Source organism: Bufo bufo, chromosome 10 (assembly GCF_905171765.1).
Source record: "Bufo bufo chromosome 10, aBufBuf1.1, whole genome shotgun sequence".
NCBI lineage: Eukaryota > Metazoa > Chordata > Amphibia > Anura > Bufonidae > Bufo > Bufo bufo.
This window is the reverse complement of record NC_053398.1, coordinates 18,318,120-18,335,750: the sequence shown is the minus strand read 5'-3', so window position 1 is coordinate 18,335,750 and position 17,631 is coordinate 18,318,120. Positions and strand designations below refer to the sequence as shown.

The window sequence follows — 17,631 nt, the reverse complement described above, 5'->3', positions numbered from 1 at the left end:
GTGATCGCTTTTTCTAGAATATTTCCTCCTCCGTCTGTAATTCAGCTCTGAAGGAAAGCTGTGTGCTGCGGAGGGGGCAGTGAGAAAGGAATCCTTTTAAGAGGTCCTGAAGATGGGAGCTGTCTGGAGGAGAGAACAGAGGAAGGACGGGGCCCGGGGCCGCTCTTCCGCCACTATGTCAGGGCACTCAGCAGTTATGTTCAGTGACAGAGCCATAGAGGCGGCTGAAGGGTTTTGTCAGATATTCTCTGCGTCGCTCCTGGGATTACTCTGCGCTGTCATCACATTCTTATTCTGCAAGGTGCCCGATCCTCCAGCCGTCAGGAGCGCGGCAGCGTTTTTTTTTCTTTTTTTTTCCTGCCGTCGAGCTCTTTTTTTGGAACCGTTAGTCACATGCAAATCAGTTCTGAGAAGTGATAATGTAATGGATGAGTCCCGATTCCGCTGCATATTTATTCCGAAGAATAAGCTCCTCGGCGCGATGAGATGCCGGACGCGTCTTCCCCGGTAGAGCCAGCTCTGCGGTCTTACATGATAGAGGTTGTCTTATTAAGACAGCTTATCCCCATCCTGTGTCTGATCTGTTTAGGTCTGACCGCTGGGGCCCCAGACGATCACAAGAACAGGGGCCCATGCTCCCGAGTTTGAATGGAGCGGCAGACGTGTGTGTCCGCCGATCCATTCAACTCTATGGGACTGTTTGATCTCCGACCGTCCCACGGAGCTGAATGGAGCAACCGCAGCAGCGTGCGTGTGACCGCCACTCCTTTCAAACTGGGGACTATGGGGACACCCTCTCTTGTGATCAGCTGGGGTCCCAGCGGTTGGACCACCTCTGATCAGACATTAGTCCCATGTCCTGTGGATGATGGATAAGTTGTCTTAATAGGACAACCACTTTCAAAGGCTTGTATAAGATTCTGAGGGTCCCTCCCCCCACACACACTCTTCCATTTGAATAAGGCTACATGCAGACGACCGTACGTGTTTTGCGGTCCGCAAATTGCGGATCCGCAAAAAAAAAAACGGATGACATCCATATGCCATCCGTTTTTTTTTTTTTTTGAGGATCCATTGAAACAGTGCCTAAAATAGACAAAAATAGGACGTTCTATTTTTTTGGCGGGGCTACGGAATGGACATGCTGATTCGGGGGGCACACGGTGTGCTGTCCACATTTTTTGTGGACCCATTTAAATGAATGGGTCCGCATCCTATCTGCAAAAAAAACGGAACGGACGCGGAAACAAACAACGTTCGTGTGCATGTAGCCCAAGTCTGAGCTGCAGTGCCAGACTCAACCATAGACAAGAGTGGCGCTGTTCATCTTTTCCAGAATATATGCCACATTGCAAAGGAGATGCACGTACAGAGTCGCCTTCCTATAACCTTACCAGCAGCGCAAAGCACTACAGCCAGGTTATGACAGTTATCGCCTATAAAGGGGTATTCCGGTTATATCAAGTTATCCCCTCTCTGCAGAATAGAGGATAACTATTAAATCGGTGCAGGTCCTACTGCACGGACCCTCACCGATCACGAGAACGTGGGTCTCATAACCCCTGGAGCACCCCGAAATAAACGGTTCGTCAGCTGGGCATGCCTGCGGGCGCTTCATTAATTTCTATGGGAGTTCTGGAGATAGTCAAGTACAGCGCTCCCCTATCTCCAGAACTCCCAAACTGCCCGCTCTGTTGATTTCAGTGGGGCTCCACGGGGTCCCCATTCTCGTAATCGGTGGCAGTCCTAGCGCTAGGACCCCACCAAAGTAATAATTCACCTATCCCATGAACAGGAGATAACTTTATATATATACACTAGACATTAAGCCCGTTACAATAACGGGCGTTAGAACAGTAGTGCATAAACATTAGTAGGAACAGTCTATATTAAATGGCAAGGGAACTTGACTACATTGGCTGAGACTGCTGGCAGTGACTGGTGGCTGCGGCTCGTGGCTGAGACTGCTGGCACTGAGTGCTGGCTGCGGCTGGTGGCTGAGACTGCTGGCACTGAGTGCTGGCTATGGCTGAGACTGCGGCTGGTGGCTGAGACTGCTGGCACTGACTGGTGGCTGTGGCTGAGACTGCTGGCACTGTGGTGCCATTGACTGATGGCTGAGGTGGCTGGCACTGACTGATGGCTGAGACTGCTGGCACTGTGATTGGTGGCACTGACTGATGACTGCTGGCACTGTGACTGGTGGCTGTGGCTGGTGGCACTGACTGATGGCTGAGACGGCTGGTGGTGCTGAGACTGCTGGCAGCGACTGGTGGCTAATACTGCTGGCAGTAACTGCTGTCTGTGGCTTTGTGATGCACGTAATGGCGGCGCTCCGACGTGGAGAGCACAACATAGGAGGCGGTGATTGGCCAGCGCGCAGGTGTGGGTGGTGTGGAGCGCCGTGTGATGATTGGACAGCGCGCAGGTGGTGCGGACGGCGTGTGGAGCGCCGTGTGATGATTGGACAGCGCACTGGTGTGGGCGTTGTGGTTGCATGTTGGGAAGCTGTGATTGGACGGCACGCTGGTGTGGGAGGTGCGGACGGCTTGTGGAGCGCCGTGTGTTGATTGGCCGGCGCGCCGCACACTTCAATTATCGGCACGGACACCAGTCCTGAGCAGGCACACAGGGCTTTTATTAGTATAGATTAAAATGCATTCAGCTTGGCCATAGTGTCTCTGTCATGGTGTCATCAGTGAGGACCATGTCCCATCATCAAAGGGGACCTGTCCCCTCTCCTGATATGTCTTACATCCCCCATGTCATAACCATAATGGAGCATCTATTCTTATCACTACATGTTGTGCCATTCCTTTTACTATTCCTCTAAATGGGTGTTACCAGTTGGGGGGAGGAGGGGGGGGGGGGGCCCAGCCCATTCTGACACTATCCAATCAGTGCTACCAGTGACCTACTATGCAGGGACTAACTCCCAACTGGTAACACCCATCTGGACCTTCCTGGCAAACTGCTAGTGATTCATTTAGAACTTCTAGCAGGAATAACAGAGAAACGACACAACATAGAGTGAGAAGAATAGATGCTCCAGAACTGTTACTACATGGGGAATGCAAATAGTTAAAACAGACATGTCAGGAGAGGGGACGAGTATTCTGCGCTGCTTGTCAGGGAAGCAGCAGGACCTCTGCAGTTGCATGGCAGACTCCTTATGCAGGAGAAAGAGGGACAAAGTCAACTGCCAGAGGGGGAAGGAGACTGATTCTGCCCAGAGCCTGACACGTGAACAACATATGGAAGGGAAAAAAAAATAATATAAAAAAAATTGTATATATTTATTTTCTGAAAACATTGCAAATTCCTGTAAACCAGATATTAACAGCCTTTCAGGACTTCTGCTGTGAAGATAATTTATGGGAGAACTCCTTCAGCAGTTGCAAACTACAGACCACACAATAAATGCAGGATTTAGGAGACAATTTCTCCTTTATTTTTTATTTTTTTTTATAGCTTTTCCAAATCTTTCTTCCAAAAAAGTAAAAAAAAATTGCCGTCCATTTCTACCCCAAACACCCAACCCTTTGACCCCTCAAGTAGAGGTGAAGCAGTGCTTTGTAGGCCTCTATGCAGTTGGTCAGTTTGATGCCTCTAGAGCAGAGCTCAGCAGGTTGTCGGCTCCTGCTCTGGGGTGATTTGGTTGTCGGATCTTTTGTCCAGGTTTTTAGTTGCGTTCTCGTCCCTGCTTCGGCCTTCAATGGAGCTTTCAATATTCAGCCTCCAAATGATGACTTTGGCGGAGGACTTCCTTATGAGCAGGAGGCATAAAGGCTGCATCTGTTTAGTGAAGGATAATAAGAGGCCTGTGACGCAGATGAGCCTGATGGGTCCAAGTGACAAAGATGTGACTTTAATTTGACGGCACCCCCTCCCCCCCGGAGTGATCGGCCCTGCCCTATGCATAAACCAGATCATCCTGTAATATGATTGCTCATCCCATGGCGGTTAATGAGTGAAACTAAAGTGTCCTCTACCTGCGGGATTATGACATCAAAGATCTGAGCAGAATTTGGCGTCTTTTTTTAAAAAAAATTCCCCCCAGTCAGGCCACTTTATTTTATTAATGGTCAGAGGGGGACAGGGTTAAAATGCCCTGAAATGAGCAGACTCCAGAAAAAAAAATGATTAGCGAGGTGTATGTGTTAAGTCGGCTTCAGAGGCCGTTTTAATCGAGTCCATATGTTGCTGCCGCGGCCAAGTGCGGCTGAGGTGAGGCTGTCCCGTCGGTTCGCCGCCTACCATGGTTTTTGTTTTGTTTTTTCAACATTTTTTAAGATTTTTTGTTTTTGTTTTACAGATCCCGCCGCTCGCTCCCTCTTGTAACTTTAGCTGCATCCCTCCTCGTTCTCTGCGACCACGGTTTTTGCTAAGCGTAACATAACGGCCGCGGGTGCGCCTTCGCATTAAGATTAGGTGACCATTTAATGTATGTCGTTCACCATGGAAACTTTTTACTTCTCGGGGGGTTTTTGATTTGGCGTCGGTTTCGTTCTCCGCCCCATCTCATTAGAAGTTATGGGAGCATGCGGCCTGCACGTAGAACATCGTGCGGCTAGAAGTGGTGTTAAAGGCGGCGTCCAATCCTTTACAACTAATGGCCTACGCCCATGATAGGCCATCACCATCTGGTCGGCGGGAGGGGTCTGACACCCCGCACCACCACCAGTCGGCATCCATTGTGCAGTGCTGGTTACTGCGGCGCCGTCCGCTGCATGATGGATTGCACTACTGCAGAACCGCCGATCGGCGATGGATGGAACTCGCAGCATCATACATTACTCTGATGCAGCGAGTTCGGCTCAGATGAGCGCAGGAAATGTGGCCGTCATGCAGCCAGTTGGAAAGCGACCTAAGGGCAAAAAATATTGCAAACTCCATTTTGACTTCCGCAAAAAAAATAAAGTGTGGCTTTACCCATAGAGACAGATTGTGGTCCTGGTCGTGCCGTGGAGCCCTAACCTAAAGGCCCCTGTATGCATGAGAGTAAAGTAGGCTGACCTTGCTATTTTCAGGGGTCCGGCCGGCCAGGGGTCCGCCTTCTGTATGTATGCCAAGCTGAGCATGCATGTGTATGGAAGATCGGGAGATCATTCAGCTGACAGTTATCCTTAGTGTTTGCCCAGCTTTACTCCCCTCTCCCTCCTGCATGTGTTGTTGAAGGGCTTGTCCAGGATTGCAACAACATGGTCGCTTTCTTCCATTAAAACAGCACCACCCCTGTCCGCAGGCTGTGTGCGGTATTGCAGGAGTGGTGTTTTTTTTTTTTGGGGGGGGGGGGGGGGGAGAAAGCGACTTTGTTTTTCTAATCCCAAACAACACATGCATGCTCGGCCAAGAGTATGTGCGCATAGGGGGTTGGGAGGGATAACGGTCAGCTGAACGAACGAACGTTCAGCTGGCGGCTATCAAAGGTCTATGGGCACCTTCAAATTTCCTAGAGGGTCTCCGGACTGCCTGACTACAGGACCTAACTTCCTCGGAGTAATGGCCGATAACAGAGAACACAAGATTGCACTGCTCAGGGAACCTCGGCTTTAAATCATAATTTGTGTGTGGCTGCGAGCTGCTGTAAATGACTACAGATGACTGCCACGTGGCGTAGCGGTGTTGTTTTGTGGCACGTTGTGTAATATAGCTTTCGGTGACGAGCCCTGAGACAGTTGGGTCACCAGAACTGCTTGGCGCGGTGCTATCGGGATGCGTGCGTTCTTCAGTGCAGTCCGGTCAGTGCAGACAGATAACGGGGCCCCTCCTGGCTCCGGGGCATTGTCCTACGTGGACAGTGAGGCCTTTGTTTTGCTCTGCGGTAAAGTAAATTCTTTCCTGGCCTCGGTGCCAGCGGACAATTACATCTAGCAGAGTGGAATACGCTGTGTAGTTTTTGTGATTTTTATTTTTATTTTTTGTATGTGTGTTTGTAGCTTCCTTCCCTTCACAAGGACTAATAGGAGCGTCTCTCACCAGCGGAGGGGCTAATCCCATTATTAGAGCGCTGCGTCCGGGCAGAGTGTCAGGCTTTCTGCCGAACAGATGGTCACAGGTTGGTGTGCCGCCAATGGCTACCGCAAGAATACAGCTAGCCTTTTGTGTCTCCTGCGAGACGTGTTGGATTTAGGCGCATCCAGCAGAACAGACCGTTGCTTTTGTGTAATTTTAGAAGTGTTCTCCTTGATGGACCGCGTTAGAAGGGTCTGATTGCAGGGTCTTGGGACCCCTGGGAATCATCTATCTATGGTGAAATCCAGTATTCAGTTTATCTGCAGTGCCCCCGCAGGATAAATAATGAATTACACAATTCTCTATGAAATCAGTGAGCCATCTCTGTAATTCGTGGACATAAGGGGTCCAAAGCGAGAGAGGCTCTTTGTAGCCACACTCTGCTTTAGCTAATAATTAGGGTCCTCATTGGGCGATTTTTCTGTTAGAGGTTGGCCAGACCTGTAAAATGAAGCGTACCTACCTGCTCCCCAACGCCTCGGCTGCCTCGCTCGTGTCCCCCGCTGTTAACATCATTTTCTCTTTGTCACCACTGCAGCCAGTCACTGGCTGCAGCAGTGACCTGCCCCCTTTCTGTCATGTGACCAATTGACCTGGCGCAAGGGGAGCAGGTCACCGCTGCAGCCAGTGGTTGGCTGCAGCAATGTCAAAGCTGGAGATCTGAGCAAGGCAGCTGGGAAGCGAAGTAGCCAGGACCCAGCAGTGGGGCGCAGGTAAGTATGTTTACCTTTTGCAGGGACCTCTGTGCTGGTTATTCTCCTGGCGAACCACCATGCAGGTACCTGGTGTGTGGCCCCATTCAGGTGAACAGGCTGACCGCACTTCCCTGCACTGCCAGGACGCAGCATAAATCTAGAAGGGGACTCAGCGCTACACCACCACTGCGGCCCCCTATGGTTTCAGCGGTCAGACCCCCCCCCCCCCCACCACAATCATAGCGATGGCGTATACTAGCTGCAGCCTACAGCGCCACACATCGTGTAGTGGCTGTGCTCGGTATTGCAGCTTAGTCCCATTCACTAGAGTTTGGACTGAGCTGCAGAATGGCCATGTGATGACCGATGGATGTGCCGTCACGGGCCAAGAAAGAAGCCGCAGCGCTCTGATATGGATGACCTATCCTGAGGGTAGGTCTTCAACGGTTATGTCCATACCCCCGTTTTCACCCCTCCGGCCCCTCTGATTTGAGCTTAGGAGTATTTCATCCGATTCATGCGATCCAACGCAGGGCATGAAATGGTCCGATGCTCATATCAGAGGGACCGGAGGGGTGAGGATGGCCATCAGTATAAAAATTTCCTGGACAACCCCTTTTAAAGAAGTCTCCATTCACTGACAGCTAGCCTAGATCTTGAAACGGTGAGGAATTGAAACTAAAAGTATTGTTGTAATCCGGCTATGCGCCTCCAATGAACCCGCCCCCATAAAGATGGCTTACCTCCCCGAGAAATCCAGCCTGCCCAGCCCTTCTTTAGGATGCCCCTATACACATTAGTTGGTCGGCCGGTCCCGCCATAATCTGCGGGTTCCACCGATGCTCGTCTAATGTGTATGCGTACCCGTATGCTTGGAGCATGTCACTATGGACGCTGCTTTTATTACAGGGACGTGACCATTAAGCCCCATCTGAATAAAGCGAATTTGGGGGAGGGATAGGATGGGCTGAATCTAGGTAAGTGCTCTCCAGCCCGCCACCATGCACGACCCATGCCGCCTTTTGCAATGGGCCCAACACTTCCTTGGCATTCCGTGCCTGAGATGTGTTACCGCATCTGAATCTCGCAGAACGCTTTAGTCTTTGCCGTAAACTCAGTGGTAAACAGACGGTAATCCAATCTGTTGTGCTTTTCTTTTTTTTTTTTTTCGTCCCCAGCCTCGTTCGTCCGTGTGTTTAAAAACCCCAATAAATGACATGAAATCTGCTGCAGGACGGCATCTGGCTCTCGTGCAGAGCATCACCTCGTGTGACCCACATGGAGCAGTCTTTTGGGTCAGAGGAGGGGAGGACCACCCTCGTCCAGATGATGAAGGGGCTGGCGGGGGCGCGCATCGCTCTTCACTGAACAAGGGCCGATTCCCGTCGGTCAGCGGCAGTAACCCTTTCCTGTCTGTGACGAGAAGAGAATGGGAAACGTTCAGGCGGACGCAGAACAGACACAAATCCAGCCTGCTTTATTAGGAACAGATCTCCACGTGCCGTTCCCTCCTCTTGGATCTGGAGTGGGATTTTTCTGGCACGCTTCAGCTTCTGCATTGTCTGGACCAGGATTCTGTAGACGTTTAACCATCCAGTGACCACTTCCTGCAGGAAATACCACATCCAACATGGCCGCCTTGGCCCTTTTTCCTTTGCACTGTAGAGTTGGGTGTATTCTGTTGGTGTAAGACGTCCGACCATGACCGTAGCAGATGACACGAAGCGCTGAGGATGCTTTCGATGTCCACCTGTCGTGTGGTCTGGGAAAGCTCCTGACACATCTGTCCGAGGCATCTATAGGCCCCCCGTTCACACGACCGTGTCCTTAGTGTCATCTATCCAACACTCCGGCACGCCAACTGTGATGAAACTACAACTCCCAGCATACACACTCGCTTGACTGTTCTCTCTCAACCCCCCCATAGAAGTGAATAGAGCATACTGGGAGTTGTAGTTTCACAACAGCTTGGAGTGTCAGCGGTTGCCGACCCCTGGCGTACAGGTGACCACTTCTAATGGCGCTAATTGTAGTGCACCGTTAGGTTGTCGCCTTGCTTTCCACTCATTTTGCATGGCATCTTCCCCTCCCTCCGCTGCGGCTGAGCTTCACAACCATTTACAGCAGTAGGGATGTTGCCGTTTGGGACTGCACGGAGGTGGCGACTGCGCTTCAGCCTGTGCTACTGCCTGATGGTGGTCCCAGGAGTGGGGACGCAGTCCTAGACCATCGATGTGTAAATCACGCCAATGCATTTCATAGCCATCGTATTCTCTCCTTTGGACAATCCCTACTTGATAAAAGGCTGATCACGAAGTGTCCACATATTTATACCCCCTAGCGATCAGCGCCGATCAGAAACCTGGCAGTAAGTGTTCATTTTTCTTGCAGCGCCTCCACAGGGGAAATTAAACATTGCACAGTTCTTATTCATATGGGTTGGCTGTGTAATACAGGACAGGTCAGGTCCTCCAGAGCGAGAGACGCTCTTTGTAACCGCTCTCCACTTTGGCCGAGTATCCCATAGTGGTCTGATCGCTGGGACCCCACTGATCACAAGAAGTCGGACCTCCATGGATCAGACTCGAGTTTTAAAGGGTTTAACACTTAGGATAGGTCATCGGTATCCGATCGGTGGGGGCACGTCCACCAATCAGCTGTATAAAGAGGCCTCCTTACCATGCACAGCGCCGTCCATTTCATAGTGGCTGTGTTTGGTATTGCAACTCAGCCCCATTCATTTGCATAGGCCATATGACCAATGCACAGTGATGTCACTGGCCTAGGAAGAAATGAGTGCCGCAGCCTCTTTAAACAGCTGGTTGGCGGGTCAGTATTAAAAACTCGGAATAACCCTATAAAACTTGGAAATAGTTTTTCTGGCCTGAACAGTCCCTTTAAGTGCTCCTCTCGCTGCTCGGTTCACGCTTTTGTCTCCTTGCTTTATGCTTTAAATTCTCCCCCATCAGACATGTTGTTTGCCGTGCCCGGGTATAGCTGGTGTCAGCTGTGTTCTCATGCACAGCGGGCCTGCTGACCACGGGGTCGGTGACCCGCCTTTTCTCCTGGAATTCCTCTCCTCTAGGCACTTGTTGTCCTTCAGTCAAATCCTTTAGAAATGAGCCGAGACTGAAGACAAATTGCCATTCCTCTCCTGTGGTTACAGCTTGCCCAATTCACATGGGACACCAAACCTCGGCCGTTTCCTCAAGTGCGTAAAAAGCGAGGAACCGTCTACAGAGTGACAGTCCCTAGGACTTGATATTGATCTTTTGTAATCATTAACTCGCCTTGGTCTGCAAGGAATTTACAGCCAAAGGTGAAGCTTCAGGAAGATCTTCAGTAGACGTTTGGTTTCTCTAAAGTTTTTGTTTTCGTGGTTTTTGTTATATATCCCGTGGCTGCCTGTATATTCCTGCCGTTCAGTCCATTCCCCTGTGGAGCTCACAATCTCTTTTCTCAAGGTCAGGGCCGTCTACAGGCCAGGACCAATTTCGTAGGATGTCAGCGTTAGGCCTAGCGCACACAACAGTATATGTTTTGCAGTCCCCAAATCGCAGATGCGCAAAATACGGATGCAGTCTATACCCAACTCGCCCTTTTTTTTGGGTCCCCATTGTAAAAATGCCTATTCTTGTGCATTGTCTTTTTTTTTGCAGGATGGACATACGGATCCGGACAGCACATGGTGGGCTGTCCGCATTTTTTGCAGCCCCATAGAAATGAATGGGTCCGCATCGTATCCTCAAAAAATGCGGGGTAAAATAGTCGTGTACATGGGGCCTTACGAGGAGGAGGACATACAACTTGCATCCAGAACTTATCACAGCTGAAAGTTTGCTACAATGTATCAGCATGGTTGGCAGGCTGTTTAGCTAATAAAGGATTGAATACTGTGAGTGAGCTCATGGCAAGTACTGGCTCTCGCTTATAATCGACGCTTTCAGGTGACATTTCGGGACAAGCCGACTATTACATGACTTGCATCATTAGTCTTTTAAGACTCCATCTCTAATTCTCAGTTCTCCCTGAGCTAGTGGGTAGAGAATAGCTGCTGTAATGTCTCCTATAGATTGCAATGGAGGAGACAGGAGATCCCACTCCCTGATCACTGGGTCTTTCATGTACAGAGAAACAGAATAGGTCATCAGTATCCGATCGGAGGGGCTCCGACACCCCGCACGCCCACAATCAGCTGTTTTGGCAATGGCCAGTATGAGAAGCAGAAGACGCCGCCCGTTGTAGAGCGGCTGCGCCAGGATACTGCGGCTCATCTCCCCTTTGCATGTCAACAGAGATGTGCTGCCAACAAACTGTATGGGCAGAACAATCGCATTCATGTATCATCCACATATAGTAGGCGATTGCTGTACGGGCAGAACAGTCGTATTCACGTATCATCCACATATAGTAGGGCGATTGCTGTACGGGCAGAACAGTCATATTCACGTATCATCCACATATAGTAGGGCGATTGCTGTACGGGCAGAACAGTCGTATTCACGTATCATCCACATATAGTAGGGCGATTGCTGTACGGGCAGAACAATCGCATTCATGTATCATCCACATATAGTAGGCGATTGCTGTACGGGCAGAACAGTCGTATTCACGTATCATCCACATATAGTAGGGCGATTGCTGTACGGGCAGAACAGTCATATTCACGTATCATCCACATATAGTAGGGCGATTGCTGTACGGGCAGAACAATCGCATTCACGTATCATCCACATATAGTAGGCGAGGGCTGTACGGGCAGAACAATCGCATTCACGTATCATCCACATATAGTAGGCGATTGCTGTACGTGCAGAACAGTCGTATTCACGTATCATCCACATATAGTAGGGCGATTGCTGTACGGGCAGAACAGTCGTATTCACGTATCATCCACATATAGTAGGCGATTGCTGTACGGGCAGAACAATCGCATTCACGTATCATCCACATATAGTAGGCGAGGGCTGTACGGGCAGAACAATCGCATTCACGTATCATCCACATATAGTAGGCGATTGCTGTACGTGCAGAACAGTCGTATTCACGTATCATCCACATATAGTAGGGCGATTGCTGTACGGGCAGAACAGTCGTATTCACGTATCATCCACATATAGTAGGGCGATTGCTGTACGGGCAGAACAGTCGTATTCACGTATCATCCACATATAGTAGGGCGATTGCTGTACGCGCAGAACAGTCGTATTCACGTATCATCCACATGTAGTAGAGCGATTGCTGTACGGGCAGAACAGTCGTATTCACGTATCATCCACATATAGTAGGGCGATTGCTGTACGGGCAGAACAATCGTATTCACGTATCATCCACATATACACTGCTCAAAAAAATAAAGGGAACACAAAAATAACACCCTAGATCTGAATTAATTAAATATTCTTCTGAAATACTTTGTTCTTTACATAGTTGAATGTGCTGACAACAAAATCACACAAAAATTTAAAATGGAAATCAAATTTTTCAACCCATGGAGGTCTGGATTTGGAGTCACCCTCAAAATTAAAGTGGAAAAACACACTACAGGCTGATCCAACTTTGATGTAATGTCCTTAAAACAAGTCAAAATGAGGCTCAGTAGTGTGTGTGGCCTCCACGTGTCTGTATGACCTCCCTACAATGCCTGTGCATGCTCCTGATGAGGTGGCGGACGGTCTCCTGAAGGGATCTCCTCCCAGACCTGGACTAAAGCATCTGCCAACTCCTGGACAGTCTGTGGTGCAACGTGACGTTGGTGGATAGAGCGAGACATGATGTCCCAGATGTGCTCAATTGGATTCAGGTCTGGGGAACGGGCGGGCCAGTCCATAGCGTCAATGCCTTCGTCTTGCAGGAACTGCTGACACACTCCAGCCACATGAGGTCTAGCATTGTCTTGCTTTAGGAGGAACCCAGGGCCAACCGCACCAGCATATGCTGTAAGCACAACCCCCACCTGTGGACGTCGGGCCCTCATATCACCCTCATGGAGTCTGTTTCTGACCGTTTGAGCAGACACATGCACATTTGTGGCCTGCTGGAGGTCATTTTGCAGGGCTCTGGCAGTGCTCCTCCTGTTCCTCCTTGCACAAAGGCGGAGGTAGCGGTCCTGCTGCTGGGTTGTTGCCTCCTACGGCCTCCTCCACGTCTCCTGATGTACTGGCCTGTCTCCTGGTAGCGCCTCCATGCCCTGGACACTACGCTGACAGACACAGCAAACCTTCTTGCCACAGCTCGCATTGATGTGCCATCCTGGATAAGCTGCACTACCTGAGCCACTTGTGTGGGTTGTAGACTCCGTCTCATGCTACTAGAGTGAAAGCACCGCCAGCATTCAAAAGTGACCAAAACATCAGCCAGGAAGCATAGGAACTGAGAAGTGGTCTGTGGTCACCACCTGCAGAACCACTCCTTTATTGGGGGTGTCTTGCTAATTGCCTATAATTTCCACCTGTTGTCTATCCCATTTGCACAACAGCATGTGAAATTGATTGTCACTCAGTGTTGCGACCTAAGTGGACAGTTTGATTTCACAGAGAGTGTGATTGACTTGGAGTTACATTGTGTTGTTTAAGTGTTCCCTTTATTTTTTTGAGCAGTGTAGTAGGGCGAATGTTGCACTTATATGTACTGAACGAGCGCTGGGCGACCTGCTATATCAGGGATCGGCAACCTCCGGCTCTCCAGCTGTTCAGAAACTACAACTCCCAGAGTGCTTCGTTTATTTCTCTAGGAGTCAAAAGAACATCCGAACATGTTTGGATGCTGGGAGTTGTAGTTTCACTTCAGCTGGAGTGCCGAAGGTTGCTGATCCCTGTGCTATATCATCGATCAGCCGGCTGATGACCATGTCAGAGGAGGCTAAGCCATCAGGGATAAGTGCCGGCCCGTTTCCCACAGTGGAAGCAAAGGATCAAAAAAGAAAACTAACTCCATCCTATAGGATTCCTGTTACCCTACAAGCATTACGCTACTGTCCGTTTTGCATCTGCATTTTTTGCGGACCCGTTGACTTCGGTGGGTCTGTGGTCTGCATTTTGCGGTCAGGTATAGGACATGCTCTCTCTTTTTGCAGAACGAACATACGGATGTGGAAAGCATGCAGATCATCCATGTGCTACCGCATCCGTATGTCCGTTCCGCAGAAAGATATAATACGGACCGCGGACCCGTTGAGGGGTCTGCAGAAATATGCAGACGGCGCACTGACTGCATCCGTATTTTGTTCACTAACGGACACGCTCGTGTACTTGAGGCCTGAGAATGAGCGATGGCTGTGATCTGCTGTGTCTCCATGCAGGGTTACGGTGTAATGGGCCAAGTAGATTTCCCTGTACGGAGAGAGAGAGGAAAAGTTTCCTGGATGTGTACTGTACTGATACTCTCGGCGTGACTGCATGCTCTGCAGGGTTACTCATCCCCTGGGTCATATGTATAGCATGTGCCTGCTCACGGGTGGACCCTAGAGCCGGTATTTCCAGTAAATTGAGCTCTGTGCATTTCTATAGTCCTAGAGAATCGCTCCAGCACGCTGCTAGCTCTGGTTATCACTGTTCCGGTTCCGTTCACCGGATCCAAAGGGAACATTGCACCATTTATTAGAATTGCACCATTTGTGCTCCTCTGCATGAAATTGCAGGTGGAAAAAGGTGAAAAATTACAGATGCAGCTTTTACGTTGGCGCTGCTGTAGTCCTGCCCATGCGCTGGTGAATGTTTGGTCGGCGCATGCGCAGCATTTCAACCAACTTTCCCTCATGCTGAGATCCAGACTGTCAAGCCGACTGATACGTACTGCGCACGAGTTGAACATTCACCATGCGTGGGATTACAGGGCTGTGCAGGAAGACGGTGAAGATGTCTTCAACTGTCGCTCAAAGGGAAGGGGCTGGTGACTAAGGAGGAAAGTTGGTGATGAGGCAGTGCTCCGAGGGGCTAGGCCCACGCCTCGGTGCTCCAAACACCTCTTGTTATATGCAATAAATTGCGGATTTCTCAGTAACTAGACCATGGATTTCAACAAGAGAGGAGTTGTTTCACTCAGCATGATCAACCCTAACAGGTAGTATGGTTCAATAGGGTTGATCATGCTTACAGATGCTTTTTAAAGTACTGTTCAATAATTGATGTCTCATTCATATTGAGGTCACGTGCGCTCGTTTTACAGTTGCAAATCCCAAACCTACACTGGACCTGACACCGTACGTGCTAGCTATAGATTTTACATTTGCCAATGGGGTTTTACAAGTGAATGTTCTTGGTCTTAAAGGAGTTTGCAGCGCTGACTAAAGAGCTGAATATCTGCCGGGAACAGCTGCTGGAGCGAGAGGAAGAAATTGCCGAGTTAAAGGCCGAGAGGAACAACACCCGGGTAAGAATCTCGTGGGCTGCGGTGCAACGTGTGGGTAAGATGTCGGGGAAAGGGGCCCGAAGTGTTGGCAGCACAGCTTCCCGTTATTGCTAGGAAGTCTCCACTTTGCTTCCTCTCTTTCTTATTCTCACACCTTTACGATCTTCGCAGCTTCTTCTGGAACATTTGGAGTGTCTCGTTTCCCGGCATGAGCGTTCTCTCAGGATGACAGTGGTGAAGAGACAGGCTCAGTCGCCAGCCGGAGTCTCGAGTGAAGTGGAAGTTTTGAAAGCACTGAAGTCTCTTTTTGAACATCACAAAGCTTTAGATGAAAAGGTAATGTGTGTGTGTGACGGATCCTGACATGCCGCCGGCGTGTGACTGACGCTGGCTAATACTTTAATGGGGACGAAACTGGATTCTGAGAGCCGCGCGTTTCGGTTCCTTTCTTTGGAACGCTTTGTTTGGCTTAGTTCCTGAATCTTAAAGGACAGTTTACATGAGCGGAGGTTTTGGGGGGGAAGTGATATTGTGACGGCTTCTGTTTAGAGCTGTAGGATTGAAGGTTTATATTCCAGTGCATCTAAAAAAAAATGCAGGAACTTTGAATATGGTCCTAAATAAAAATATTCTCTTGCTATATGTATCCAGCTCCTATATAAACCTATGTGTTGCTATGGTTACAGACTACAAACTCTATGTAGTCTGATCCTGTAGTCCCAATTCCTTCCATCTGTCCAGTACATCTCACTAACGTACTATTGTAGTTTAGCAGTAAGGGATCAATCAGACAAGTGATATTAACCTCCTCCATGTTCTGTATGGGGTAGACGGGAGAGATAACTGTCGGCCAAGCTTTTGACTGACAGCTATAGGATGAGTGCGGCCAGCTTAACATTGCTGGGGCAAGCCTCGGGCCAGGTGTTTGTCCGGAGATAAAATGTTGTATAACATGGCGGCCATTACAGGCCTTTTCATACAGTGACCCCGCTAGGACTTCCATGTCCTCTTCAGGTCACCATTCCTCAGTTCTGTAATGTAATCTCTTCAGGTGAGGGAACGCTTACGAGTGGCGTTGGAGAGATGTAGCTTACTGGAAGAAGAGCTCGCAGTAACGCACAAAGAGGTAAGAGGCACTTCACATATGTATATGTCATTTCTCAGTCCACCGTGTAAAGTCTTCTACAGTTAATATGCTGCTGTCACCCATCCAGCTGATGATTTCACGGGAGCAGAACAATCAGAAGAAAAGCTATAATGACGGCACTTCAGATCACGAGCAGGAAAATGCACCCAGCACCAATGGCAAGGTGAGGCTGCATGGCGGCAGGACAGCACGTCAGTCAAAGGAATAGTGAAACACGTGTAGAACTAATGGCACATTCCCCACAAAAGTGTTCCCCCTTCCCCTTAACCTCCACTGTCAAATTATTTGTCCCACTGCTTGCTTCTCCATTCTATTCATCTTCCTCTGCCATCTTCTCTGTTCTCCTCGTCGCCATTTTCTCCGTTCCACTTGTCATCCTCTGCCAGCCTCTTCCTTTCTCGTCCTCCTCTGCCAGCCTTTTCCTTTCTCGTCCTCCTCTGCCAGCCTTTTCCTTTCTCGTCCTCCTCTGCCAGCCTTTTCCTTTCTCGTCCTCCTCTGCCAGCCTTTTCCTTTCTCGTCCTCCTCTGCCAGCCTTTTCCTTTCTCGTCCTCCTCTGCCAGCCTTTTCCTTTCTCGTCCTCCTCTGCCAGCCTTTTCCTTTCTCGTCCTCCTCTGCCAGCCTTTTCCTTTCTCGTCCTCCTCTGCCAGCCTTTTCATTTCTCGTCCTCCTCTGCCAGCCTTTTCCTTTCTCAGACTAGCAGGTAAATAGCAGTACCCTCAAGCAATTATTTGCTAATCTGAAATCAACACTTTTTCCACCTTGCTTGTTTTTCTCCTCCTCCTACTCCTCCACTTCCCCATTTCTACTAGTACTCCTCCTCTTTCTGCTCTTTACTACTGTTTATTCTCCCTCTTGCAGCTTTTCCTTCCTTACTAGTCGCCTTTTTTTCTTTTAGTGGCAGGAATTAATTTCTTGAAATTGCACGCTACAGAGTAGACCCCGGGAATGTATGATTTGATCTAGCTGTCAGCAGTCACAGAGTCATGTGAAAGGCTGCATCCTCGGCGGCACTTTCTTATTTAAAGGGCACAGCAGATTTTGTCTCTGCAATTTTTGTCTCTGGGAATTGCTAGAGCAAAATATGAGTATTTTAGTGGTAAATGTGTTCTCCTGCTTGTGCTTTTAGGTCAGGTCCTTTTAATCGGCACAGCACTATACATGTGGATGGGGTTTTATCTGCAGTTAGTGGAAATGATCCATGTGTAATTATTAGTACTGCCGTTAGGGCTCATGCACACAAGCATGATTGGCCGGCATCCGTGGGTCTGCCTCTTCTCCCGGGCTGACAACGGCTCCCCTGACCTGAACTGTCTGTATCATAGTAACTTATGATAGTCAGTTCCTATCTGATCGCAGGGCTATTGCAGTGTACTTACGCTATCAGATACAAACTCACTGGATCATAAATTACTATGATAGTCAATT

General features: G+C 49.4%; 1 protein-coding gene across 8 annotated transcripts in view; it reads left to right on the top strand.

Moving 5' to 3' along the window:
* PPFIA1 (PTPRF interacting protein alpha 1) overlaps nt 1-17,631 on the top strand; it is a 69,750-nt gene that overhangs the window by 10,699 nt on the left and 41,420 nt on the right. For all 8 annotated transcript variants that reach the window (XM_040409084.1, XM_040409080.1, XM_040409078.1 and 5 more), the window contains exons 3-6: nt 14,979-15,080; nt 15,231-15,395; nt 16,111-16,185; nt 16,274-16,369. In XM_040409084.1, coding sequence (XP_040265018.1) covers nt 14,979-15,080; nt 15,231-15,395; nt 16,111-16,185; nt 16,274-16,369 — 438 coding nt within the window. The remainder of the gene's footprint in view (nt 1-14,978; nt 15,081-15,230; nt 15,396-16,110; nt 16,186-16,273; nt 16,370-17,631) is intronic.